Source organism: Ascidiella aspersa, chromosome 1 (genome assembly GCF_963924565.1).
Source record: "Ascidiella aspersa chromosome 1, kaAscAspe10.2, whole genome shotgun sequence".
Classification (NCBI taxonomy): Eukaryota; Metazoa; Chordata; class Ascidiacea; order Phlebobranchia; family Ascidiidae; genus Ascidiella; species Ascidiella aspersa.
This window is the reverse complement of record NC_139447.1, coordinates 14,380,099-14,407,345: the sequence shown is the minus strand read 5'-3', so window position 1 is coordinate 14,407,345 and position 27,247 is coordinate 14,380,099. Positions and strand designations below refer to the sequence as shown.

The following is a 27,247-nucleotide window of genomic DNA, read 5'->3' as shown; positions in this document are numbered from 1 at the left end:
ACGACTTTTCCCATGAGAAAGCATAATTAAGCGCTTGTACGTAGATTAATTATTAAAAAAACATATTTCCGAGGCGATATCGTGCCTAGGAAACAAGATCATGTTGATTGCTTAAATCACGTCAGGCATGGTTTGAGATGATAATCGCTGTCTCGCCGTCTGTCGAATTAAATTTCGCGCATTTCTTTGGTCTACAGTTGGGGGGCGATTTGTATTGTGATTGTTTGCGCTTAACAGCCGTGTCTGCACCACATTATGTAGCACACCACCAACTACGTGTCTTCAGTTTGGGCGATACGCGAAATTTGTAGGAGCGGAAACAGAAAGGTTCCCGAACATACCCGGCGAATTTGAGCTAGTTGATCAGCCATTTTAAACTGAGGTCCGACCTATCAGGTCACGAAACATTAAATTTGCCTTTTGAGACTGCGATGACATTTACAGACGGGAATGTTACAAAACAAGATGATAAATAATAGATATTTTCCGGCTCGCGTCACGCAGTTCTGCGAACCATATTTATACATGCCACATTAACTGCTGCCAAACCCAGTTTGGACCGTCACAGATCGATTGTTTAAGGCGGCAACGTTGTCAGAACGACAGCGATGTCGCCCGCACCGGGGTGTAATTCCGCTGTGTAATAACAACTTACAATACCTGAATTGTTATGGTCTTATATAACTAAAATAGAGTGACGCAATTCTCCGGTAAAACAGGGGCCAAGTCTATCTTGACCGTTTAATTGCCTATTAGTTATTACGCGTCACACAAAAAATGCCGTAATGCTATTCACTTGATCCCCTTAATGACATCCAAGCTTATCAGGCTTTTTTATTAATTAAATGTATCTAAGCAAGACTGTTCTAAACTGTGAGATTGAAAGTTCACGCTCAATCCTAAAATAAACAAAAATCTGTTATTCAAAAATGGTCTTCGAAACTTCAACTCACCAGGAGGTTGAAGTTTGCTTTTAAATTGCCTTGTTTACCTTTAAAATTCTGTCCCTTTAGCGCAACGCATTGTAAACCGCGATGCAATTCGTTACAGAGATTATACGAGGCGTCGTGATGGACGTTTAGACACCACACCAGCCAGCCGGTTACCTCTTCTTTCCTTGAAACATCGGCGACGCGTTAGCTTATCGGCTGTATCGTTGTTGATGTATGTATTCAGAGAATGCGCTCTACAAGCTTTGCTCTAGTTTTACAATAAGGCGCGTTAACTGCGACGTAAACTGAAATTCCTGTTTGGGTTGCTCGAGGTGCCATGACCTTTATATCGCCCGATCGTTTGCATCCATACCGAACGCTGAATTACATTTAGGCCGCGATCAATTATTCGTTCCACATTCTCCCAACCTGAGGTCAAGCATCCCTTGCTACTCTTGTATCCGGTTTTAAACAAAAAATTACTTAGCAATTGCATCCACTTAAAACTCAGTAGTAGCTTCTGAGAAATTCACTGCAATGAAACCCTTTAAAAATCGAACTCATCCTTTAACGGTAAATGTTATAAAATAGTCAGTAAATTTATTGAAATACATAGAAAGCTTACACATTGAAATACATAGAAAGCTTACACTAAAAGCATATAACTTTTGTTAACTACATACAGCCCATCTCAACCCACCTGATTTTTGTAAGTGTTTGCTTGTTTGTGCTGCAACGTGTGGACTCAAACTGTTAGTAAACAAACGAGTCAAGATGACGTCATGAAATACGTTCACTCAACTGAAATATTTGACATGCCACTGCAAAAAGAAAACAAATGAAGAGTAGCGTATTACAGGAGTAAATAAAGGTTGAAATTATTGGGTTTATTTATTAAGTTTGTATAAATGTTTTTTAAGTAAAGTAAACGTTAAATTTAAACTTGTAGAAGAAGATTTTGCAGGTTGTTTTTCTCAAAAAAGTAAGCAATATTTATTTACTACTATTTTAACACCGAAAGGTAAGAAATACGATTTTGAACGACATACATATTTGACAAGGTTTTGAGAAGATGTAAGTCTAGCAAAGTATAAATCGAATTATCAGAAAAGTATGGGCCAGCCCGTGTCCAGCAGTTCACGAAATGTTTTTTTGTAAATTGCAGATTACTGTCATCTTGACGAAGGACTTGCCATTTTCACATATTTTATTTATACAATCATTTTCCCACAAAAGTTTGTAGATTAAAGTTAATGAGGATAGTTGTTGATAAACACCGCATACAATATATATACCGTTGCTATCACGAAATGATAATAATAACTTTTCCTGGTAATTGTAATTAACCAACTACAGCATATACAATATTTTATCGACTTGTTGAACCCGAGCGCAGAGTTCACATCTTAAAAGAACGAATTTTTGTCAAATGCGCAATCATGGTCAATGACAATGAAGAATCACAGGCACGATATGTGGCTTCAAGACCGAAGGGCACGTGCCACTTAAAATAGTATAATCCCCCTTTGAAAAATCCCGTTGTATCCTTGAACCGGCAGAACCAGAAAAAAGAAAATGTTCGCCGGCAGAAAAATCATCTGACGAAGATCTTTATAAATACTCAAGACCGGTCCTTAATGAATATGTAATGGCGTACTGGTCAGCTGAGACGACCTCGATACAAGCGATATGTATCTACCTGCCTGTCGTGCGGCGAACTGAAAAATGTAGCGTTATTTAGCTACGGGCAAGTGTTATGTAACTTCGGTAGATGCGCAAGTTTCGTAACCTTCGCAAAACAAGAGCCGACGACTTTTTTTCGCTAATATAAAACTTCGATTTCTGCCTTTAGCCGTGTCACACGTTGTGCGGCAATGGAAGCGTAGCCTATCCATTAACCGACAGTAGGATGCGACATGTAGCGTAATCTGTTGACTTGGAGAAGAGGAATTTCGTATTCGCGGAAACGCCGCAAACTTCAACGAATAGCAAGCTCAGCAACGAAATTATTTAAGTGGTAAAAAGTGTAACTTGATGTTTGTTTTTTACAGATCATAACAAAGAAAAACTTTGTAATAAGAATTTTGCAGCTGCTTAATAGACAAATCTGCTTCGGCGTCGAGTTTAAACAAAAGAGTGTTTTGCTCCATATTAGCTGACTCGCAATTTCAACATCATACCTACAGCAAAACTATGAAAATTCCAAGCAGTTGCCGATACAAAATGTCACCGAAATCCTCCCAAATGTTGGACAATAAAGAAGAAAAACAAAAAGGCAAAAAAGTAGCAAAGGAAACAAAACGTGTATCAACGGAAGCGCTTCAACACTGTGACACTCAAAAGACTTTGCAAGGGCCGACTTTATTACTTCAAAACATGCGGAGTTTCATCAGCGGGACACCGATTTTCTTCAAAATAGGTGAGGCACCCAAAATGCTTAACTGTAATTTCGAGTTTGAAACGTGTCATTTGAACGGGTTTCGATTTCTTGGAAGCGTAACACATTAGTGGTGTCGTAAAATTCAGTTAGGCCTAGGGTTGTTATTGTAGATTACATTATTTGAGCAAAAACGTGATGTTTGATTTCAATATAAAACCAGTTCCTGGAACATTAATCGTTCGCGCTCATTAAGGCTGCCCAATGATTCTGGCATTAGTGGCTCACCTAAATTGGGCTTTCATTGCCGTTAAAAATAATTATGATGTATCGGATTTCGTGCGCAATCTTTGCGAGACGAATGTGCGAAAACCTGTGTTAGAAGTAGATTGACGTTTGATAAACTAACCCGTCGCCGTAATCCTGCGATCGTGACTCAACGACCAAAGAAAGCGAGGCGAGGAACAGCAGAATTGTGCGCCAAGGTGGCACGTCACGCGATCGCATGTTATGAAACACAAAGGTTGTGAACTTTTTGAACACTGTCAACGATATGGGTGTGGATACCGCTGTCGGAAGACAGATATACGACTGTAGCGCCATTCCTAATTACTTGCAAGCCAGATGAAAGTTTAAGCGCCGGGATGCACTCTAAGGGAGGGTCGCCTGCTTCCTTATCAGCCGCATGATCTCGGTAATCACACACGAATAAATCATATCATTAGGCCAAGCGGCTTGTTCGCTGACTGACATTTCAGTAATGGGTTTGGCAGTAGTCCGTACAGGTTAGATAGAGCAAACATCTCACGCTGACAGGAATTGCGTTTTGTTGTCGTGCATGGCATAATTCCGAATAATTAATCGGATTTAAGAATTTTCCTAATTAAACTTTTAACTTGTAAAACCGTATAATAACCATTTTTCCTTTGTTTTTATTTTCAGTTTCTGTGATCCTTACTATCAATATCGTAACGTCGCGGGCTATACCTTTGAAACACATCAACCTCTTTCTACCCAATGCGCAACAATCTGAGGACGTGCAAAGATTACCAGTTGCACTCTTTCGCGACCTGGACAGCAACGGTTGGAAGCAGGAGGAAGGAAAAAGTTCACTTTCAAGATTAACGTTCGGCCAGCGATTGGCCGGTCTTAAAACAAAGCGCTCTACGGCTTCCTGCGAGGTCATTGTGCAAAAGTTGGCGCATCTGAATCACCACACCTTCAGAATGGCGGTAAGTTTAAATCGTTAGCCACTCAGCGTACACACGTTTTGTAATGCTACAACCATACGTAGCGCACCCCAAACTGGGCATGATGGTCAAAGCATTGCTTTAACGTCGCTTCTTCATTTACAGAGCGAAGGGCACGAGAGAATGCGTAAAAGAACGGCAATATCGCGCGTCAATTCGCAACGTACCTGGGGAGACATCATCTCGCACGTGCTGGCAAAGTACCGCGACATGCTCTGCTACGTGCGAGCGACACCGCACATTTTCGCCGACAATCGGTCGGACGTCGCCGTTTCCCTTCACTCCATCACCAACGTCTTACAGCAAGAGGTGAGCATCTTTCGTTGTTCTTAGTACGAGAATAAATCAGAGTAAATTGACTTGCGCCACAGATTATATGTATCAAAATTTTAGGTACTATGAGTCAGAAAAACGCAAACTGAAATCATTCGGCGAAAAAACCTTTTATGTCAACCCGCTCTCCAATTGCTGCATTTAAGCTTTTTTTGGATGTATATTATACATATAATTTTAAAAAGGTCAAAGCTTGAAACTTAACTGGTTACTTTATTTTGCAGATGAATCGGCTGTACAGACCTTTCGACGACAGCTGCGATCTTAACAACGATTATTTTGCGTATACACAAGTACATTTAAGCGAGCGGCGAATGCTTCACGATTTATACGAAATTGACGGCCAGGTCAAGCAAGCGTGTGCTCACGTAAATAGCATTCGAACGTAATAAAGCAAGTCGATACGCTTGCGTTTTTGTATCTTTCTTGTTACCACGGTGTTGTCTTCAAAAATTGTTTCCGCTAAAGAAAATGCGTACTAAGCACCACACTGCCGCCTCGTGGTTAAATCGTTTTGCACCTGCCGCTTAACTCTGCAGTCTTGTTTATTTACAACTAGACTGCTTCAACATGAGAAGTATTCTTTTATATTTTTGCACATCCTAATTATTTGTTCGTACAGTTGCATGTTCATTTTTTTTTAAGTTTCACTTTTCTTATTTATTGCACCTTTTTTCGCTAATTTCCTGAACTGCACCTGAAAGGGTTGTAGTTTGAGACCTTATCTGAGCTATCCGTCTTGCCGAATTATCTGTATTGATGTGTCAACATTGTGTGACGTCAATTTGTCAGTGTGTTATTTGCCGTGCTGTTGTTACTGTATACTACGATATAATAGACCACTGTAACAGCATGCCATTCAAGATTTTGAGATGCTTATGCAACTTACACGCCGTTGTGCGCGCAGTTTGATTATGCAAGTACAGTAAAGCCATCAGCATTTTAGCTTTGAAAGACAAACACAAATTCGTGTAGGCCTACACAAGTCTTAATCAAAGCAGATATATTAAACCAAAGAAACTCACTAAATTAACGACTCACAACTCAGTAATTAACGACTAAATTTACATTTTTTTTTTGATTTAACGACAATCAGGTGGCAGTCTTACGACTGAAGAACCCCTTTTGTCGCGACACCATTATAACGAAGAACAAACGATTTTAAGGAACAACACGTAATGACTCATTATTGGACACTATAGAAGAATTTACATCAAAATATACAAGAAGCTAACAAAAAGTCATGTACAGCGTTAAATAAAAGAAGAGATTCAGAGCAAATTAAATTAGGATGTCCGAACAGAATTTAATTCAACAAAGTAGCATGAGGCAACGAAATATAGATTTACAGAAGAATATGGATTTACAGTTTAAAGCTTTTCCTTCAGGGTTATGATTGCTAAACCAGTAAATCGCATTTTGTCGGCTTAAAATTTAATTTTACCCACAATATTATATTGTAAGATTTCAAATAGTCCTTAACTCGAAACTAACTTATTTTGTTATCCTTTGTCTATCACAGCTTTAATATAGCCATTTAAACAATAATTTAGTAATCGGTAAATAGTGGGGCAATATTATAGGATTAATTCTTACATTTATTGTCATTTAAAATTTAATATATTTTAGCTTGCTGTTGATACTTTTATAACTGTTTTAAAGGATAGTCACAACTCCTCGACAAAATTTTACTCTCCATGTTTGTCACTGAAGCAAACCAAGTCGCCAAATATTGATGCACACTACATATTCACGGTCTCCTTTTTTATGATTGACGTCACTGATAGCAAAACGCCTATTTTGGGTTCACGCCCAAACGTAAAGAATAGAAAGATTTTCTCGACTGGTGACAAATACTCAGAATCCAAGAATGTGTTTGTGAAGGCGATGAGTGGCGACTATTTTGTTGCTGGGAAAATATCGTTTAACGACAAACAGCTGCTGAGAATTTCGCTGCGTTGGCTCTTGTCGGCCTTTTTATGATTGACAAGTCAAACGAGGACGATACGCGGAATTTTATGGGCAAAAAAAAATTCAGCAATGCAGAACGTGCAGTTGAATAGTAATGTATGCACGAATATTTCGTTTATGACACAAAAACACAATTACAAATATCACAAAAAAAGGGTTAAAGATGTTTACTCGACACGTATTTCTTAACGATTTAAACAAATAAAGCAATTAAATGTGTCTAACATTTTATGTATTTTACATATTGAAGGGTGGTCTATTGATTATTTTAGGGCAGGGTAAAGATAATAGCACAACCTTTTTTTGTTTTTGCAAAAGGCCGTATTTGAAATAAAAGTTGTTAATAGACTTGTGTTCAGATATGAGTTTACTTTGTAAGATTGTTCTCTTATGTAACAGAAATATATACGTGGTCGCTGTACACAACGATTTAACTTGCATCGACGAGTAAATTATTGCGTTACAGTACAAAGTTGTGATTACTAGATATCGTAAGTTGATGCGCGTGTTCCAGATTCGATCTAATGTATCTACAAACGTCGGGTTTCGAAATTTAGAGGCATTGTGAAAACAGATAGAAAGGTAGAACAACAAATTTTCTACAAATATCTTTCAGTTGTATCGTCATCGCCAAGTGGCCTATTAGCCGCTAAAAGTTTGGCGATCCCTATCGACTCTCGCCAAATTTCTGTCTGCCCTAATTAAACCTCGTTACCAAAGTCACGTAAAGCTATATTTCAAACGTTTTAAAGCAGTTTCAGTATTGGTATGAACCATGACTGATTGCGACACTGAAATTTATTCTTGTCGATGTAAAACCACAGCAATATTTTTGGCCAATCCTGCGAATAGCTTGGGATTAAGTTTGATCTTAATCATTATGTTTTTGTTATGTAACTAAACCATAACAAAATCAAACTAATCAATGCACAGTGGGACATCTGAAAACTCGAATAAAAAAGTTGAAGCGATCCAATTTAATTTATTACCGTTGGCATGGAAACATATAATAGTAAATATTCTTCTTCTGTAAACTTTCTAGTTACAATGCAATTTTCAAATTCCGAGAATCGACACCTGATCCATCTAATTCTAATAGGTTGGCATCAATCGCCCATTTATATGTTTTACCCTTGCAAGTAAAATAACTTGTAATTCTTCAAACTTGTAAAGAGGGGTTTTGCGAAAGCTTAAAAACAGTCATAGTATAGTATAGTCAGTCCGCTCATCACGCAGTAAATTTGTTTGATATATTCGAAAGTTTCTAAACCCTTGCTTATTTTCGTTTTATGTTTGCGTCAGCCATCATTTTTTGCCTGGCAGAATAAAGGGTAAAGGCCTTAACAAGACGGTAAATCCACACAGCCTTGTTTAATAAAGAGTTTTTCTTTTTGATTGTCAAACGCCAGATTTTTAACATATTTAGAACTGCACAATTACCCCCTTTTTTGAATTTTCTTATGTGCAACCTTTGGTAAATTATAACGACAGAAGCACCTCAACTTTGAATGAATTATCGTCATAATCTGCAAACCAACAAACATGGTGCACAACAAGGTGCTTTCAAACAACCCTTTTCAGTAATCCCTAAGTTATGCAGCTTTCAGTAACTGAACTTCAACAATATTATTTTTAAAACTACACATTATATAGCTTTTAGTTTTAATGATACGTAGTTTTAAAAAAAGTTAACTAAGATGTTCCTTTCGTAAGTCCCCTGTCATGGCTATTATACCACTTAGGTATTCATTGTGTAGATGAAGTTCAGTTTTGTTTGCCAACGTTAAACGTGAATTACGTGGAATACTGCAAAGATAATAGCTGGCAGGCATTCGCAGAATTCATTACTATTATATTGGACTTTGTTCACCACATTCATATTTCTATAATTTGGACAACTTTTGACTAATCGGCCGAATCTGATAAAACATCTCCGTTTTCTACATTCGTTATTCACAAATCAACCTCAAATAAACCCAACTGGCAACGACCGTTTAAAAACCACTGTATTTTATTATGGAACTTATAGCAACGAAGTGATAGGCCTACAGCACGTACAAAACTAAAAGCGTGAAACAATACATTTAAATTTAAGTAGGAAAGCACTTATAGTTAAACTTAGAAATACCATCATCTTGTTAAAAATACAACAGTCTTGTTGCTTTCAAATTAGAAAACACTTTAAAAAACTTGTATTATTTTTCAAACAAAAATTGATTTAAGCTCAAAAATGGCTTTTACCAAATAAAACACTCTTGCAAAACCAAACGGTATTACTGTCAGGCAAAATTAATGGTTGAAAATAGTTCATCAGAACAAAAAATAGGTTAAAAGCGAAATATGGAATTACCTGATGCAATAACTGCCAACTCTAGTCTTGGATCAACATAATTGCCCATGTTTTGAGACCCGTTTCAAGTTAGGGTGCTAAAACCTTTAAATTGGTTTGCATTTGTGATGACCCTACACTAGTATAAACAGCTAAATGCAAGTGCACAGGGATAAATTGGCGAAAAAGATAAAACATAATAAATAGTACAAACTGCTACGTTTCGTCAAAAATCGCTTGAGTTGTCAAAAGTGTAAGTTGCAACACAAAAAGTATCCAACAACGCCTTGTGAGTACGTTTTACAGTAAGCGTTAAACTAAAATATCCTAATCATTTTTTTCCATTCTTCATTAGAGTCCAACGTTTTTTAAAGTGCAATAGTTTTTTTGACTTTACAAGCTGACGCAGGCTACTAATACTGCTGAGTCTTACTAATCAGGAGAATTACAGGTTTCTACATTTATAGAAGCTAATCGAGCTCCCCTATTGTTGTTATCCACGTAGTTCTTTGTTGCTTTAGATTCACAAGCATCATCTTTACCATCTTCGTTGTTGTTATCCTGTGAGTTTTGACTGTTTTTTCTGTAAATAAGAAAAAATAATTCAAAATTTTACAAAAATTATGAAATATAGCCTAAGATCTTTATAGTGTATAGTGTTGCTAAAATTAGTGTCGTATCCTTGAGGTGAATTTTCATTGTATTTTTAGATTGTATTCTATAATAATTAAAAAAGTCATTGTATTTTTTAAGATTGTATTCAATAATAATTAAATGAGAAATACACATTCGATTAGTTTTTTTAAACTATTAACTGTAGTTTAGCTACACCGCTCTTCAACATTTTGGTTTTAAAACACAGTATGATTTGTATTTACAACTATTTTATAAACTAAACCTTCATAAGCATCCATTCATCACAGACCCTTTCCTATATTTGTCCAATGTTTCTAATAAGTGCTTTGAGCCGGTAAGTCAAGGAAGTTCGTTTAATGTTATATAATTACTTTAAAACTTGTAGAATATAGCTGAACTTGCAGATTGCCGCGATATAATTAAACTACCTCAAAGAAATTGTTGCCTACAGGTAGCAATTATCTTGCTCGTGGGTTCATTATTACTGGCGGCCTGCAAAACGCGGCAATCTGCAACCAGCAGAGATAGAGATGTGTGATTTATTGAGCTGTACGTCACGTGAACTCACTGCAACTTACAATTCCGCCGCAGAAGAAACTCGACGCCTTTTACGCCAGGCCAGGAGAACATTGGATGGTACCCCATATTTAACATACAGGTAATAACCAGCCGCGGCCAGAGCGGCCAAGACAAAAATTATGCTGATCAGGACTCCCGCCGTTACGTCTGCGAAAAATATCAGTTTTGATATACGATTTCAAATAAATCACGATGAACAACTGTATTTGCACTTTAAACATACCGGGCTGTCTTTGAATTGGAATAAGCTTGTCGCGTTCGGCGTTATCTGAACGGGAGATTTTAATATGAAATAATGTCAAAACGTAAAAATCATGTAATTAAATGATAACGTACGACAAAGTGTGCCATTTGGACATGTGTCCCCTTCCTCGCACTCTGAACACCTCTCACCCACTTTGTAAAGTTTTCTCCCGCGGATATTTCCCCTGCAAGCGAAAGTGTAATTTGCAAACCCAGGTACACTGCTGTATGCTATACTGTCAAAAGTTTTTTGGCAAGCTGGTTTGAAGTGGTTCGCTCTAACTGCAGCAGTTCCTGAAGTTTTACAAAACAGCTGACAACTCGTATATTTTTATAATTGGAGGGCCATTAAAGAAAAATAAATACAAAACGACAGCCACTTTCCAGATAAGGTCAACTTAAGCCGCTATACCCCAGAACTTCTTTACTAAGCCCAAACGAAGTAAGCCTAGATCGCAATTTTAGAATTTGGCTTGCACTTCAGACAATGCAAGCAAGTGTATTATATTTAGAAATCCAACTTAGAAAATTGGGCATGTGGTTCTGATCAGACTTGGACAACTATAGGTTTATTTTAACTTTTTACAATCATATTAGAATTAAAATAAGATCATATCAGTTTTCCAAAATTAGATTAGAATTAAAACTACCGATACTACAATACTAGGATTAAATTAGCCTATTAAAGTCGTTCTGACTTAAGAGTGCCAATTCGCATTCTTCGTTCCGACCTAAAGAAAAAAATTCGTTGAACAATGCAACCTTTTTTGGAAACCTGAATTAGATTAGAACTATAGACTCAAAGTAGTGCTCCGCAACCGGTTTGCCGAGACCATGTCACCGCTACATTTACGGAGGTTTGTTACTTGCGTTTTTAAGGGTAATTTTTAATAATCAATCGAATTATTGCGAGAAATGAATGTCTCATCAAGGCTTGTATTTTGACTTTATGCAATGATGCAGGATTGCAGGTGTAAGTTTATGAACTTTCTATAATTTTATTTACTTTTTATAAACTTATTTAAAACCTATGTTATCTTCAATCGCCGGAAATCAAACTTAAAATATTTATTTAAATTGAATCAACTACCAGGAACTATACCAGTGGTATAAATATACAACAATTGTTTTCAAGCTTTACACCAAAGTAGAAAGGGAGATTAACTATACGCTCGAAACCCCTATAATATTGTCATTAGAGATTGTATAATTAATCTTAGTTGCTGTCTCGAAAAATAAATTAAGCAAAAAAGTGCTTTGCACCTTTGTCGGGTTTCATTTTTTGAATGCTATTAAAAGCCCTCTGTCTTCTAAAGTTATTGGGGATACGAATCATCTACAAGGAGGTACAATTTTCCGAATTAATCGGTTTAAAAAAATTATTTAGATTAGCAAAACAGCGAAATCAGAGGATAAAGGAATGTAATAAGTAACGTTTTGGCCTTCGGCGCGTTTTATTATACATACAGTATAGCTCATTTTTTTTGCCTTCCAAGTATATTAGCTGATGTTGTCTGTGGTCGAACTGCATATATTTTGTGGGTGTGCCGCCTAATGATTTAACCCTGTTGGTGCGCCGCAAGTGGAAAAAGGTTGCGGAGTACTGAATTGGCGTTCACAAGCATTTTACAAATTAAATTAGGATTATAATTAGGCATTTTGCTCTCCTTCTTTGATTTATAGACAATTATAATTATATGGTTGCCCAAGTCTGGTTCTGACCATGCCTATTATCATAAAAGGCCTTACGCGAAAATACTTTTAACTTACACCGGTGCGTACTGACAAACCATGTACATCGCCTCTGTCAAGCCCGTGTGTTTGACAAGAGGGCAGAGCGTCCATGCACATCCAAGCTTGTAAGTTGTAGCCCAAACAACCTTAGATATAAACGGTAAACGTCAAAACTGGCGCTTTTAACTTAAATGGTTAAAACGCCGCAAATTTTATGTCATAATGCAAATACGGTTTTAATAAATTGATCAATGCTTATATGACGCTATCGTTAGTCTTCGAATAGGTTACCATGAAGTAAAGACATGAAAAAATAGAATCTGATTGACACAATTCTACGATTAGATGATTAAGTTTTAGTTTTATATGTAAGAACTTATTATTCAATACTCGATCCATAATTTGGACATTTAGACCAGGGGTAGGCAACCTTTTTTGCAATGCGGACCGGTTTAAAACTAAAACTTTTGCCGCGGACCGGCCTTAAAAAACAAATGTTTAATAACGGAAATTTATTGCAACTTTTTTCAAAGCGAACTTTAAGCGTGTTTTGCTTAAAGAGCTGTTACCATCTGGGAAAATTGAACTTGGCAATTTAACCAAGCCCGCGGTCCATTTTAATAAAACTTTTAAGCCTTTAACGTTTTTTTCTTAAATTACATTTGTATACAGTGGTAGGATTCAAATTTTGTCAGCTGGTTCTATCAGAAATGTCATATTTTTCAGCTGGTTCTGTTATCAAAAGTCATATTATTCGGCAAATAAACTGATTATTTTTTTATATATATACGGCAGAACTTCGTTTTACGAAGATAAATAGAAGACAGTGCAATAGCAAAATAAAGCAGCAGTCGTCCCCAGACAAACAATCACAAAAGGAAAATTACTAAAACTATAAAATTAACACCATGTATAACTGTTACGTGCAAACTTGAACATCGCAGATTTTGAAAACAACACGTGAGCTACTTGGATCTCAAAAATCGGTGTATCAAGATTAGATACAAAAATCCATTGACAGTAATGCTAACCAGTTGGATGAGCTCATAAAATTTCGTGAGTCGATCGGTTCTATAGAACAGGTGCGAATCGGCTGAATCCCACCACTGCTTGTATACCATTATTACCTATTCCTACTTTTACCAGCTTGTTAAAATAAGAGTATTTAAAGCATTCTTTTAAAATGAGTTACACTTTGTATTATATATGATGTATTTTAGATCCCTTTTTTGACCAGACCCTACACGACACTTTGACTTCAAAATATAAAATTATGGTTATATAAAAAAGTACGAAGCACAGACCAACACCTAAAACGCATAAAATAGGCATACGTACAAGAATGCCAGATTGGATTTTTTGACAACAAATTTCAAACATCTGGCATATTTTAAACGTGGCTGATGTCAGAAAAGTAATCAGGCCTTTTTCTGACATTTTTATAGAGGCAAAAACTGAATTTATATAGAGGCTAAAACTATAGATGGAGGCTTAAACTTGCCAAAACTAATTAAAAAGCATACATTTTTTCGAAACTTTCTTGCTTAAATATCAAAACAATAAATTGTTTCATTATTGGACATTGTTTACAACCATTTTTTGCGTGAATTTATTCTATTGCACTTTTTGGTCAGGACGCTTAAACATAAAAGAAGATGATATTTTGGCCAAATTTTTGATATGTTATAAGTGCTAGGAGTTAAATTTTGCAATAAAAATATGCATTTTTGTATGTTGTGAACGTGCTAGGCTATATCTAAAGTATATGGCTACAGCACACTAGTTGTTTTAAACCTCACGAGAGCTTGATAGTTGACACTAATGGTGATTTTTGATCATATCAATCAACCATGGAGCATATTAGAACGAAATTTAGCTTGTTTTAATAATAAAAATACACATTGTTTTACTTTATTCAAGGTGTTTAAAGTTTGGGTTTAAATCAAAATTTTAATTTGGCAACCCTGCTACGGACCGGTAGCAAACTCCTCGCGGACCGGTACCGGTCCGCAGACCGTCGGTTGTCGACCACTGATTTAGACGACTCAATAAAGTTAAAATATATGCAAACTCGATTTTAAATCAATAATTCGGGTAAGCTTCGTCGCATCCATTTATATTGGCATGACACAATGTATTTGCGTCAAGTGAAGAAATTAGATATTTTTTTTTATTTTTTACCTAAAAAACAGTTGGCGGTCTACATGCAAGATGGCGACCATAACAATTAGACTACTATAAACTCTATGTTTTTAACGCAATATATATTTAGCAATGTTTGGTGTAATTTTATTATACTACTTACCACTTCTATATGTACTGCAAACAATACCTTAACGCAATAGTTGGTTGGTCAAACCTGTGTATAGTGGCCGCACTTTTTGCCTGGCACGCAGGTTTGGTTGTAAAATTCGTAATACTCGTACTCGTTGAACCAAGAACTGACAGCGCGAAGTGGCGAAAAATGTTTGGTGAGCGGGCCGTTGCCACACCATAGATTCTCACCGTTGATCGCCTACCGCCAACAAAATGGTGAGTGCCCTTTGCCTTGTTAAATTATTTTTATCCAACAGTATAGTCATGTATAGTGATTAGCATTTATACAGTCGTGATCCATGATTTGAAAAGTTCTGTGGAATTTTGGACGTTTGCACTTAAAAATAACGTTAATAAAACACCTACTATAATAGTGATTCTTTAATTTAGGAATGATATAAGGTTATGCCGACATCCCCATGCTCGTTTTGTAAAGTTTTACCCCCGATTCGAGAGATTTCGTCCATTGAGTTTTAAGGGTAAAACGGTACGCTTGCGTCGTGGAAAAACTTTTTATCTATATATTTAAAATCCCAATAAATGTTGTTAAAAAACATAGGAAATATTTAACAAACTTCAGAAATAAAAAAAATATTCTTCGATTCCATGATTCTTAGGTACTTCATGAGAAACTTTTATTTGTTGTATAAATAGTTGAATTGATTATTTTTGGCCTACCCATGTTCAAGATATATAAATATGAAGGTAAACCATCAAACTTCGCATATATGTAACAAATATTAGAGTGGGGCATTATAAAATCAAAATTATACATGTTATACTGATTAACCCTTTTTATTCACAAGTTTTGTATCGTAGCACCCTTGAAAGTACTTTGGCACGAATATAGAATTCAATTAAAAATACACTCACATTAAATTTAGGTGTCCTTCTCGACGGAACTGGACTGTGGCCCCAAACGCATTTCTTTGCATAATTAAGGCTGTTTACAGCAAGTTGGTCATCCCATGTCTGAAAGTGAATAAGAGGTATTCAAAAATAATTAGGAAACATCCTTGAGTAATTCAAACAAACAAAATGACTTCATTTTTCGTCAGAATGGAACTCATTTTAAATGTTAAAATCCAGCAATCATTGATAGTTGTTGGTTATTACCAAACTTATCTAATGTTTTATTTGAAAAAAAAACGTGATACTTTTGTAAACAAAGATTGACTTTAATAATGTTAAAACCGCACCATATATCTCATATTGGAAGGCATTGGCTCTTCCCCTTCATCGGAAATCGTGGCTCTTGCTTCGTTATGGGCATCTAGAACTATCTGGGCCTCATCAGCTGTAGGAAGCACCGAACGCCTTCGCCTGAAAAATAAAAAGACTGTAAGCAAAATTGACTTTTGTTATCAACTTTGACCTATATTTGTTTCGTTGCCGTTTGAAAAATTTAAACTAAACTCGAAAAAAACTCATTACCTCGAGTGCATATTTTCTTTCGAAGTGGAGTAATCTTGTCCCCCGGCAAAGCCAATCACAACAACGAGCATACAGGCAAAGCTTACTCTTCTTGACTTTATGTTTCGCATGACATTTATGTCGAGGACTTCGATTTGTTATGTCATCTGCTGATCTACTTAAATCGATCAACTGCCGACGGAACCACTTGGTACGCGTTGGAGGTTTTATGTCAGATTATTTCGCCGGCTGTAGGACCACTGTTCTGTATCGCTATATCGGTTTGCTAATTCCCAAAGCACTGTCTTATTTGGACCTATAAGTACAGTCCAAGTGTCTGTCAAGAGCGACTAGTTGGATTGTAGTACTGTTCACAACCACTTGACGAGCGACATCAAAAAGGCCAGAATAGAAACTGGTAGGTTTGGTACAATCACGTTTGGAAAGTCCTGTGCTATAAATTGTTTAAATTTTTGCTTTGCTGAGAACAGTAAATTTCCACCTTTTCCTAATAGTCTCGGATTTTATAAGCTTATTAAACAGCTCATGCTAGCCGAGCCTACAAATAAGGAGTAATATTTATGAACGATTTTCTATATTAAAGCGCAAGAAATATACATCCTATTATATGGAAAAAATGTTTCTAGAAGACTTCAATAACCACATACTTTCTTGGATTGCCAGAGACTTAAGTGCATGTGAAGAGCGCCTGACTTACGAAGGCTGTCGTATCTCTACCAACCCATCAGCAAGTCTCTTCAGCTGCCACTGGACTTTCTCCAGCAGCAAAAGTGGGATAAGAGTTTCTGTATAACCACTTCAAACACGCAATGAACGTGTCATCGGTGTAAAGTTTACATGGTTTCCAATGGCAAAAGCAATTCATTCAAGTTTAATGGTATCCAAGAAGGAATTGCCGCTCGTCTCAAATTAAACTAGAAAAAGTATTAAAGTCATGAGAATATTTTTTGTTGTGACAATACCGTCTACACGGTAAAGTGTAAAATTAGAAAAAGAAACACGCTAACAGAATCCCCCACTTGACTTCAAAAACCTTTGTATCAACAAGTTGGACCCAGACTTGAAATGGGTCTATTGTTTGTCTTATCTACAAAAAGCAACATATTTTTAACAGCGCTGCAGAGTAAATTGAGCGACAACTGTACATTAGTAAATTCACTTTGAACTTTTGAGTATCTTATAACTTCTGGATCTTGTTCTTTAGTTCCAGGCTTTCTTTCGCTAATCGTTAAAACGGTGAACTTTAAACATGATTTTTGTTATTGTTGTTTGACTTCATATGTAACGAACCCTTACCAATACAGCGAAGTGGATGCGAGAGAGAAGAAAGGCGTTAAAAAACACACGTCGGATAGCAATGTTTTAACAGAAATCAGGAAAAACAAAATTATTTAGCCAAAATAGCCCTGACCATTTGCATCGAAAGTTGAACATTTTATTATATATTGTCGCGATTAAGAGTTCAGATTTCTGTGCCAATTTGAGCATACTAAGAAACATACTCAAATTTGAAACGGATTCTGCGTACTTAACGCGCGACAATTTAAACGTATTGATGTTGTTTCTTTTACGTGTTGCTATAAAAACTAACTGTTATAAAACATTTAAGCAACCGTGCAAAACACCTTGCTTTTATAGCAAAACATATTCACATATCGAGGCAATTTTTGTGTTTTAAAAAAAGGTATTTTTTGCATTCCCACAACCTTTAAAACTGTTTTTGTTGACCCTTCACATTTAGAAACGCTGCAATAAGCGTTTACGTACTGGATGTCGCTTGCTTTGGATTTTTCATTTTAACTGTTAGGTCAGTTGTCTAAGGTAGGCAATAGGCATTTTTGTGAAAACGATGTTCGTATTTTAGTGAGTACGTTCAATTGAGAAAGGGTGTTAACCTAATAGTGTACGACTAGCGCTTATGTTTTTTAAGGATGGAGCAAGTTCTACGGGCGTGTGTGTTTTTTACCAACTTAAACTTAATAAAAGTATTCTACGGCTTGTGATTTGAGTTTGAGGATAAAGTTTTTTATAATACATGTATTAAACTGAACTAAGTAGTTGATTTTTTTCGATACTTTTTGAACTGATAAAGCCATGTTCAGTATTTTTGTCTATAGCTTTACAAGATATAGCGCTTCAACGGAATCTATGCAGACAGGTGTTGCGGTAAAATAGTTAAGCACCGTTTAACTTTAAATGAAGATTACAGACAGATTTTTCTTATTACTGTATATTTTTTCGCGCTTCGAACGAAGCTGAACACTACAGTCTCCGTCATAAGGTATATATTCGTAAGTAATATATGATGGTTCAAATTTAAAGGTGGTTCAGATTAATGTAACATATGGTGGTTCAGATTTTTTGGCGTCAAATTGAAAAAAAAAATACACTTCTATACCTTAATGGTCTTGGCATTAACATTTTCTTTAGGCTTCCTTTCGAATTTTGCATGATTTTTCTCATGTAGTCTTTAAATCTTCTAAAACATAATTAGGTTTCGTTGTTTACCCAAACAAAATAACAAACTTTAGGTTATATAGGCCTACTCTCTAGAAATTTGTAAAACATCTTTGATAACAATTGGAAGTTTATGTATAGTTCTACTTAACTGTTTTAGTTATTTTACATTTTTGTGTTAAAATCCGGAAGTCGAACCGAAGCAAACCCGCCTTGAAGTTTTTTAAACCCGTTTCAGACTAATTCTACTAGAAACGAAACGGAAGCTGAACCGTTTTTTTTACAAAATTAAGGTGTCGAACCGGAACTGAACCGAATGTGGTGGTACTATAGCAGCCACTTCGTCATATTGTGTTTACACAGAGAATTTTTGTTTTAATCGATGTGTCGTAACGGAAAATTTTCAGTAAAAATCTATGGCCTAAATTCTTTGCAATCCTTTCAATGTTTGCGTTACTTCTTGCAGCCAATGTGCAAACGATAAACGGAAAGTTTTCGGTAAAATTCCGTTACGTAGATTTCTTGCAACCACATTCTAATGTTTTCGATATCCTTGCAGCGAATTTGCAAAAATTCAAATTGCTGACACCAATTTTAATGCGTCAAGGCATTTACATCCGTTTTAGCATATGTTTTCAAAACACCGCGGTCTGAACATTAATCGGTTTCCCCGGTCGTGTGATTTCAAACTGTTGACATTTAACTGAAGTCAGAAGCTGTTTCGCAATCGCATTTTGACGTAAAAATTGTATGTTTCGCGTCAGAAATAAGTGTGAAAAAGGCTTGAGTTACGCCCTTTTTGTCACGTGGTATTTTGTTAAGTATTATAAGAATTAATGACGTAAATCTTTCTTTATTCGCAGAAATTTTCCTAACTGATTCTCGTCTATAAATAGCGTGTTCAATCAATATAAAACGGGCTTTTACAGCTTTTACTCAGACAGCAAACTCGAGTGCTTTTGTGACTGAAGACAGCAAAATTGACTGTTCATGTATCTGAACTAAAGGAAAGAATTGGACCTATCTGGCCTCACGAAGACAGGCCATCTCAAATCTTGAAGGAGTGTGGTCGATTCATCGTGGCAATTATATAAATGAAGACTCATTAATCAGACACACCCCCTTCAGTACCATAATAAAAAAAATCATTTTGCCTTCAGTCTATTAATCCACGCGTCGGACAAGCGCCAACAAACCCTTGATCATCACATAGTGGCGCTCAACAATCGAAGACTGGTATATAAAATACAATGGTTTACTAATTTGTTATCATGCTGTTTATTCTAAGGGGTAAATGTGAGACTGTAAACAAGCCCATGAATAAAAAACTAATGTCTCAAACATTGCCTATTTGTCAAAAAACGGTTTATTTTTACTGTTCAGCTTTTTCATAAAGAACAACCTCTTTTGTTTTTTAACCCTCTTTAATATTTAGTTTTAACCAGGGCTGAGGAGTCGGGACTCGGGACTCGAGTAAGACCACGTAAAACTACCATAGTCCCTAAACCGACATGCGCATGCGCACTATCAAAATTTAATACTGATATGACCGCCAATTAGAAATTGTAAAGGTGGAAGAGGCGTATGGTGGAATATTTTCCAACCATGTATTGTGAGTGAATGAATTATACAACACCCATATAAGTGGATTAATTGCTGAACATCCACGTTATTTTAGTTACCGTATAGGCTACGTAAGTTGGCGGAATACAGGCTGTAAAGTCAGAGCCGGACTCAGGACTCGACGAAATCGCACATTTGACCGGGACTCGGGAGTTGGACTCGGGTTAATTTTAACCGACTCCGCAGCCCTAGTTTTAACGTTTTAGATCAAACGAGGATTTACACTACTTTTCGAATGTTATTTACAGTAAAGACTAGTGTTTTTAGTTTAGTGTAAGATATTTACATTGAGCGCGAACCGGAATTTTATTAACCCATTTTTAGAACAACTTTGGTTTGGGAGCTGAGCCGGAACTTTCAAATTGTTTCGAACCGAATCCGGAACTAAATCAATTTTTTTTAAATATCTTGAACCCCAACCCAACCTAAATTTAATAAGTCAAACTGTTTTACTGGTTCTTTAAAATTAACGTTTTTAAATGAAATTAGTGACCCAAAACCATTGTGGTCTTTGAACCGTTTCGAAGGGAAAAACCCTTAAAAATCATAAGACTGGATGAATATCAAATCAATGAATATACGATTTAAGCTAAAAATGACATTTTAACCAAGTAAATAATAGGCTATTGGACCCTGTCTATGTATTTGGGCGGAACGGAAAGTTAGTTTTATCCCCAAAAGATGTTTTCTGTTCAAGATACTTCGCTATTGGATGACCCTAAATACCGACAGTACATGAATGCTGTAGACAAGGCCTTAAGAAACTTTGAGTCGTCAAGTGAATGGGCTGACTTAATTGCGGCTCTTGGCAAACTCAATAAGGTAATTTATATTGCTATTTTATGCGTTTTTTCCTTTTGCTGTTTTAAGTAAACCAATACTTTTTTTATTGAAAGGCAAGCTTGTTTAGCAATTTTATGTCTTTCCTAAGTTAAAATAAAGTTACACTTTAGGCAAGTTTAATAATTTGGAATCACCTTAAATGTAATTTTATCACTTTACGCAAATAAAATGTTTGTTTTTCTTGCGTGTTTTGTTACATACTTAATTTATCTTGAAGAGAAATTCGGCTTATTTGGTATTTCAGCTTGCACTATTTATTTTCTAACAATCTGTTTTATTTAAGATTACGTAGCTGGCTAGTCAAAGCCTAGGCAAAAATTTACTATCGTCATAAGTATGGCAAGCACACTTGAAAGATTTTTAAACGGACCAGAACCTTCTCCTAAAACATAAATGTACCACTCTGTTCCCATACGGCCAAAAAAGGTCTAAAGGCTGTTTCACATTAGACGCGTTAACGTCTGGCGTCTAACGGCTAACGTCGTCCAGTTCACACATAACGCGTTGCCAGCGTTAACGGCAAATTTCCTCGCTTCTAACCGAAAGCGTCAAAGTTGAAATATTTCAACTTTTCCGCAACCGAAAGCATTTTTAAAAACGCTTTACGTTAACGCTAGACGCGTCTAGTGTGAACCAGCCTTAATAACCACATAAACCAAAAATCCAACTTTAACAGTATAAACGAAAAGTGATTTTCAGTTTAGTTTCCTTTTTAAGTGTAACAAAATTCATGTAAGCATATATATATATTTTGTATTAATTAGCAAACTATGAGATCTGCAAGTGCAGCATAAAACACAATATTGATAAAATAGTACTAATGTATTACATGATTTTTTCCAAGAAAGTGTTTTTCTTTGTTCAGGTTTTAAATCCCAAATATAAAGCTATCCCAAAGAAGATAACTGTTGGAAAGCGTTTGGCACAATGTATGCATCCAGCTCTGCCAGGAGGGGTGCATCTCAAAGCTCTCCAGGTCTATGATACCATTTTTAACATCATTCAGAAAAAGAGACTTCAAACAGAGCTATATGTGTATAGGTGTGAAAACTTTAATGACAGAGTTTATTTAATTTATAAAAGTTGGTTTCCAAAATATTTTTTGTTTTTAGCACTGGATTGTTTCCTCTCTTTGCAAACGCTTCTATGCAAGTTCGTCCTGTTTTGTTGAACCTTTATGAAACTCACATACTGCCTTTGGGAGGATCTTTAAATGTCTGCATTGATGGGATACTAATGGGTTTGCTACCTGGTAAGTCAAATATAAAAACAATCATCCATATTTTCGATACAATTTGCTAAACCATTTGCATTAAATTTTTAACATTTTTAGCACCACTGATAAATATATATATTACACTGTCAATCTTTACTCAGACATTAAAACTTCAAATATTTAAATAAATACAAACAACACTTGCTTTTTAAAAAAAGAACACTTCCTGGAGCATATGAGTATGTCGAAAAACAGATGAATTCATAGCAATAAATTAAGTTTTTTTTAGGGTTAGAAGAAGGAACAGAATATTTTGAGCGAGTTGATTCCCTCCTACAAAAGCTGTCTTCAGAAGTTGGCGAGATGGATTTTTTTAGTGCAATGTGGCGTTGTGTACTTATTGGGTCAGTTGCAAGGCTGGCTGCTGTTCAATTTATTTTAAGAAATTTTAACAAAAAGCGTTCAACAGAAGATCAAATCTACCTCATTGGTTCTGATATTAATGTTATGGTAGGTCTTGCTCTCTACTTGCTTACAATGAATGAAGTGATATACTATTCGAAGTGGTTCTGTCATAAAGTTGATTTTTTGGTTTTAGGTTATAAAGTGTAACGTAAGACTTAAAACTTTCTTATTCAACAAATTAATTACTGTCAGGGATAAAACAATGTGGTCAACAAAATATATAAATTGTTTAAATAATATAGTTAAATAAATTTTGATAAATGCCATAATACATTTTTTGAATTGTTTTCTTACAGGTTCGTGCCTTATGTGAGGCTTTCCAGGATTCTAGTGTACTCACCCAACGAGCATCTTTTGATGTACTTATTTTGCTTTGTCCTCTCTCAAACATCCCATTCCCTAAAGAAGATTGCTGCATATTACTTGTGGCTGCCATACAATGTCTCTTGCGGCGAGATATGTCACTCAATCGAAGGTTATACTCATGGATGTTGGGCAAGTATTCTGCCACTTATGTATATAAAAGACATTTGATAGCTTTTTATTTAACAAAATATGAATAAATAAACAAATAAATAACTTTTTTCTAGTGAACCTTAAATATGTACACTGAGCTTAACAACTATATGTTTAAACTACAAAGGTCATGACCAATCAAAGCGACATGACAGTACCATCAGTCTGGAGAATGAGATGAAATCATATTTTGACAATCACTCAAAATTGTTGCTTGTTAAAGCATGCAGAACAATACTTTTGCAACAAAAACATCACATATTAAGTTCTTGGTTAAACTCTGAGGTACTTACGAAAAATATACAAGTTATTTTTTGTGAAAGAAGATTTTAGGGTTTTGTATGTACTCATAATATGTGCCAAACTTTATTTATGTGTAAAAATTTACTTTTGTCTGTTCAATCATGCTTGTTTTTTACTAGTTTGTTATATCTGATGACCTCTATCCACTTAAACTGTTGGTGAGTCTCCTTGATAAGGTGGAGATAGGGCCAGCAGTGATTGATGAACTTCTCTTGGATGTTTTTAGGTACTGAATTCCAAATTGTGAAAATAGTTAAAAAAATTCCTCAATATTTTTACAGAAAAGTATATACAAATATGATAATTACCATTTTATCTGACTTACAAGTGTATAGTTTCTAGATTTCACTGATAAGTTTGCACTATTTGTAAGCATTCTATCACGTTTTAGGATTTTTTTATGTACAATTTTTGTTTTTGGAAAAATCTTTAGATAAAATTAATTGTTTAGAACCTAACATATGGTAATATGTTTAGACTTTTGCAAGCAGCAGTGTCGACCATTGCTAGAATCAAGAACGAGCAGGATCGTCAAAACCGTGTCACGGAAGTAGCGAAAACCTCCAGTTTGCTGCTAGATCTTTTTGAACCTGGTTACATATGGCAGCACCTGTTACAAATGCTAAGCCTGATAGTGCATCAGCGAAGTCAAACGGACATGTACGTTGCAAAACGCTAGCTCTTTTTCACAGTTTTTGCAATTGTCTTTTTTTTGTAAATAATGCTTAACATGTTTTTATTTTACACTCAATATGTTTTAATTTTACTCAATATTTATTTAAAAGCCTTAAATTCTAAACGTTTTGTTTAAAGATGTGGTTTTCGCCTAAAAAATGTTTCATGAGACAGAACATTGGGTTAGAAAGAATGCGAGACTCATACATAATAAATTAGCATTGGTTGCGATATACAACTAACGTATGTTTATATCACAGGTCACTAAAGCCGGCCAGATACGGCGGGTTTATTTCGTTTTAAATCTCAGTGCACAGAAAATACAACTAAATGTAGTCTGATGCTATTTCAAAAATATATATTGTTAATTTTGTAAACTTGCTACAGTTTATGTTAAATAGTTATTTGCATTTTTTTCGTTTAGGGTTAGTTTGTTAACAATGTTGAACACAAAGTTTTATAACCGACCCGCGATCGTCAAACAGTCTTACAGTTATCCTTACATTTATACAGCCCTTTATAAAAAAAGTTTGGTGACCCCTCGTTTAGACCTTAGCTATGTTTTGAAATTTTAATATCAAGTATAGTTATAGCTTTGCCCTGCAAGTAGTAATGTTGTGCGGCCAATGTTATCTGAGTTAACCGTGATTATAACCACGTAGACCTGAGTTAAACTTTTTGCTTTGTGTTACAAATATATTTTTTTATTTTTGAGGAATATTTCGCTAATCATACAATCAAAGCAAGGGTACGCATGATTTGTGAAATATGCATATTTCTAGATCGAACGAACCCGACCATGTTCCTGTCAACTTTTTGGAAATCTGTGGTTTTGTTGAAATGTTTCTTCAACTCGTTAACGTAGAAAGTTATGCAGAGGTTTGTGTTCGAGTTATGTTTCTAAAGACGCCGTGGTCTTACTGTTGATTTAATGTATTATTCTTTATCGTACCACTTAAACTAAACGTCAAGTCAGTGCGAACATTAATCAACTGCTTTCAATATTTTAACATATTTTTTTAACAAAAAGAGATAACACATTTAAATATTTTTTTATTACGAGCTTTTAATAATCTTTCACTTGATTGTGATCTACTATTTATAAATAGTTTTAAAAGGATGAGTACTTTTTCAAGAAAGTAAAACAACAAAAATGTATGAATGTTTTTAATACCAAAAAAGGTTCATTATGCCAAAATACTTTTAAAAATTATTCCTAAAATCTGTTCATCCGATAACCACTACTATCAATTCCTTACTTTTGCAACCGCAGTTGAGGACAGTTCACTTGCCTAACGTCTTACACGCTGTGCTTGATGAACTGACAAGAGAAAGTTCGCTGGATCACTGCCGGGCTGGGTTAGCGGTGTCAAGCAAATTGTTAGACAAGTGTCAGCCCAGTCAACCGGACAGCCAAACAGCAACGAAGGTATTTGGACTATACTGCTGTCTTAAAGGCACAGCTAATAGATTATTGTGTGTTGTAAAGCTCTTATAATGTTAGCTTCCATTGATTCACTAGTTTTAGTTTAATTGTTAGTCGCCCTAAAATGGATACTATCATTTAATTTCCAATTTCAATACAGTCCCAACTAGACGAATCGTCCGCAAACTACTATAGGACAGCTATGGACCTGGGCAAACTACGCCAAATAATTTAATCCGGCTTGCGGCTGTACTTCAGATCTTCATTTTGACCGGGCCCTTTCAAGACATTTTAGTTTCTCATGCGACCCCTCGTCAAGAATAATTCTTTTTTGATATTTTACGTCAATTTATTTTTTTTCGGAATTTCCGCTTTAGCCTCCTGAAAAGAGCGAATCTCTCGCAAGTTGCCTAACAGCGTCCAATGACAGTGATCGCTGTCACACCGTATCCGAATGCCTGCAAAACTTTCAGCGATTTTTCGGCAAATTCGTCCGAAATCGTCTTCACGCGAACAAGTATGATTGTTGATTGATTTTTTTATTTTATAAAGAAATTTCTGAAGACTTTTGTTTATGTTTTTAAACTTACCTAACCCTGTTCAAAGAATATGAAAAAAAGAGCCAAATAAAAAAAGTTTTTTATTGTTGAATAATTTACGCAGTCCGCAACATTATTTTATAGTATTTTTGTTTATTGAACAGCATTGTTTTAGACAACCTTGCTTTTTCTGAATTTAGATCGCAGCTTACCACCTGCATCAATTTACTGCGAGGCCGCAACCTGGCTAAAACCGAGACAGACTCGACTAAAGCTGATTTGAATTTGCAATTAAAAGGTATAAAAATATGAAAAAAACAGTACGTTTAAAAATCATTTCTGTGTTTGCCTAAATATGGGAACAGTACTCGTAAAATTACGATTTAAAAGCACAAGCAGCAGATATGTATTACCTGTCAAAAGTTTTTTTTATAAGCCTTGATGTTGATTAGAATCTTCGAGTCGCGATCCCGATGAAACGTCACAGTTGTTGGCTGCGTTCCAAGCGGCTTGTCACCTCATGCTCGACTTCTCTTGCTTTCCCATCTACTGTAAAGCAACATCTTCACCAACTCTTCCTAAAAGCCCTAATTTCCAAGATGACAGGTGCGACATTGAAAAAAATACAAGCGACACGTCTATTCTAGAAATTAGCTATAAACAGGGCCGGATCCTGGACACCAAGCCTCTCCCAAGTTAAATTTTTGACTAGAAATGTATTTTTTTGAACAAAATGGGAATCTCTTTACCTATTTTTTTTAATCCTGGATCCCCTCCTTGTTATAAATTTGGGCTTAACTGATAATATTTTGGAAGTTCCAATTTTTGTGCCAGCACCCTCACAGTGTGATATTGTGATTATATTTTTTCTACATAATCGAATTAACAACCAACTATAAATAGAAGTAGCAATATATTACCTGTAATTTTATTTTATCCTCTTAGTTTAACACATCATTGTTTGAATCAATAATTATGTAGGCCAGTGGTTCATAATCCTTTTAGGGTTGTGACACTCTACACACAAAAACGATAAATACACACGGCATC

General features: G+C 35.6%; 3 protein-coding genes across 3 annotated transcripts in view; 2 read left to right on the top strand and 1 right to left on the bottom strand.

Moving 5' to 3' along the window:
• Positions 1-2,987: 2,987 nt before the first annotated feature.
• LOC146167937 (uncharacterized) lies at positions 2,988-5,749 on the top strand. The gene is made up of 4 exons (XM_083390192.1): positions 2,988-3,351; positions 4,252-4,541; positions 4,665-4,868; positions 5,117-5,749. The coding sequence occupies exons 1-4, from the start codon at positions 3,126-3,128 to the stop codon at positions 5,279-5,281; spliced, it is 885 nt and encodes a 294-aa protein (XP_083246318.1). The 5' UTR covers positions 2,988-3,125; the 3' UTR covers positions 5,282-5,749.
• Positions 5,750-9,624: 3,875 nt separating this feature from the next.
• LOC146167936 (GLIPR1-like protein 1) lies at positions 9,625-16,244 on the bottom strand. Its single transcript, XM_083386178.1, has 9 exons — positions 16,135-16,244; positions 15,900-16,023; positions 15,574-15,672; positions 14,744-14,899; positions 12,421-12,530; positions 10,744-10,835; positions 10,631-10,675; positions 10,407-10,554; positions 9,625-9,775 (listed from the first exon to the last, which is right to left on the bottom strand). Exons 1-9 carry the CDS (start codon positions 16,242-16,244, stop codon positions 9,625-9,627), a joined length of 1,035 nt encoding a protein of 344 aa, XP_083242304.1.
• Positions 16,245-20,784: 4,540 nt separating this feature from the next.
• The window catches only part of LOC146167935 (protein DOP1A-like), a 53,480-nt gene continuing 47,017 nt past the window's right edge, over positions 20,785-27,247 (top strand). The window contains exons 1-13 of the mRNA XM_083386177.1: positions 20,785-21,036; positions 21,923-22,098; positions 22,170-22,309; positions 22,563-22,783; positions 23,035-23,233; positions 23,382-23,539; positions 23,677-23,783; positions 24,035-24,217; positions 25,015-25,111; positions 25,506-25,661; positions 26,036-26,175; positions 26,398-26,495; positions 26,650-26,803. Of these exons, the coding sequence (XP_083242303.1) occupies positions 20,896-21,036; positions 21,923-22,098; positions 22,170-22,309; positions 22,563-22,783; positions 23,035-23,233; positions 23,382-23,539; positions 23,677-23,783; positions 24,035-24,217; positions 25,015-25,111; positions 25,506-25,661; positions 26,036-26,175; positions 26,398-26,495; positions 26,650-26,803 (1,970 nt within the window). The 5' untranslated portion in view covers positions 20,785-20,895. The remainder of the gene's footprint in view (positions 21,037-21,922; positions 22,099-22,169; positions 22,310-22,562; positions 22,784-23,034; positions 23,234-23,381; positions 23,540-23,676; positions 23,784-24,034; positions 24,218-25,014; positions 25,112-25,505; positions 25,662-26,035; positions 26,176-26,397; positions 26,496-26,649; positions 26,804-27,247) is intronic.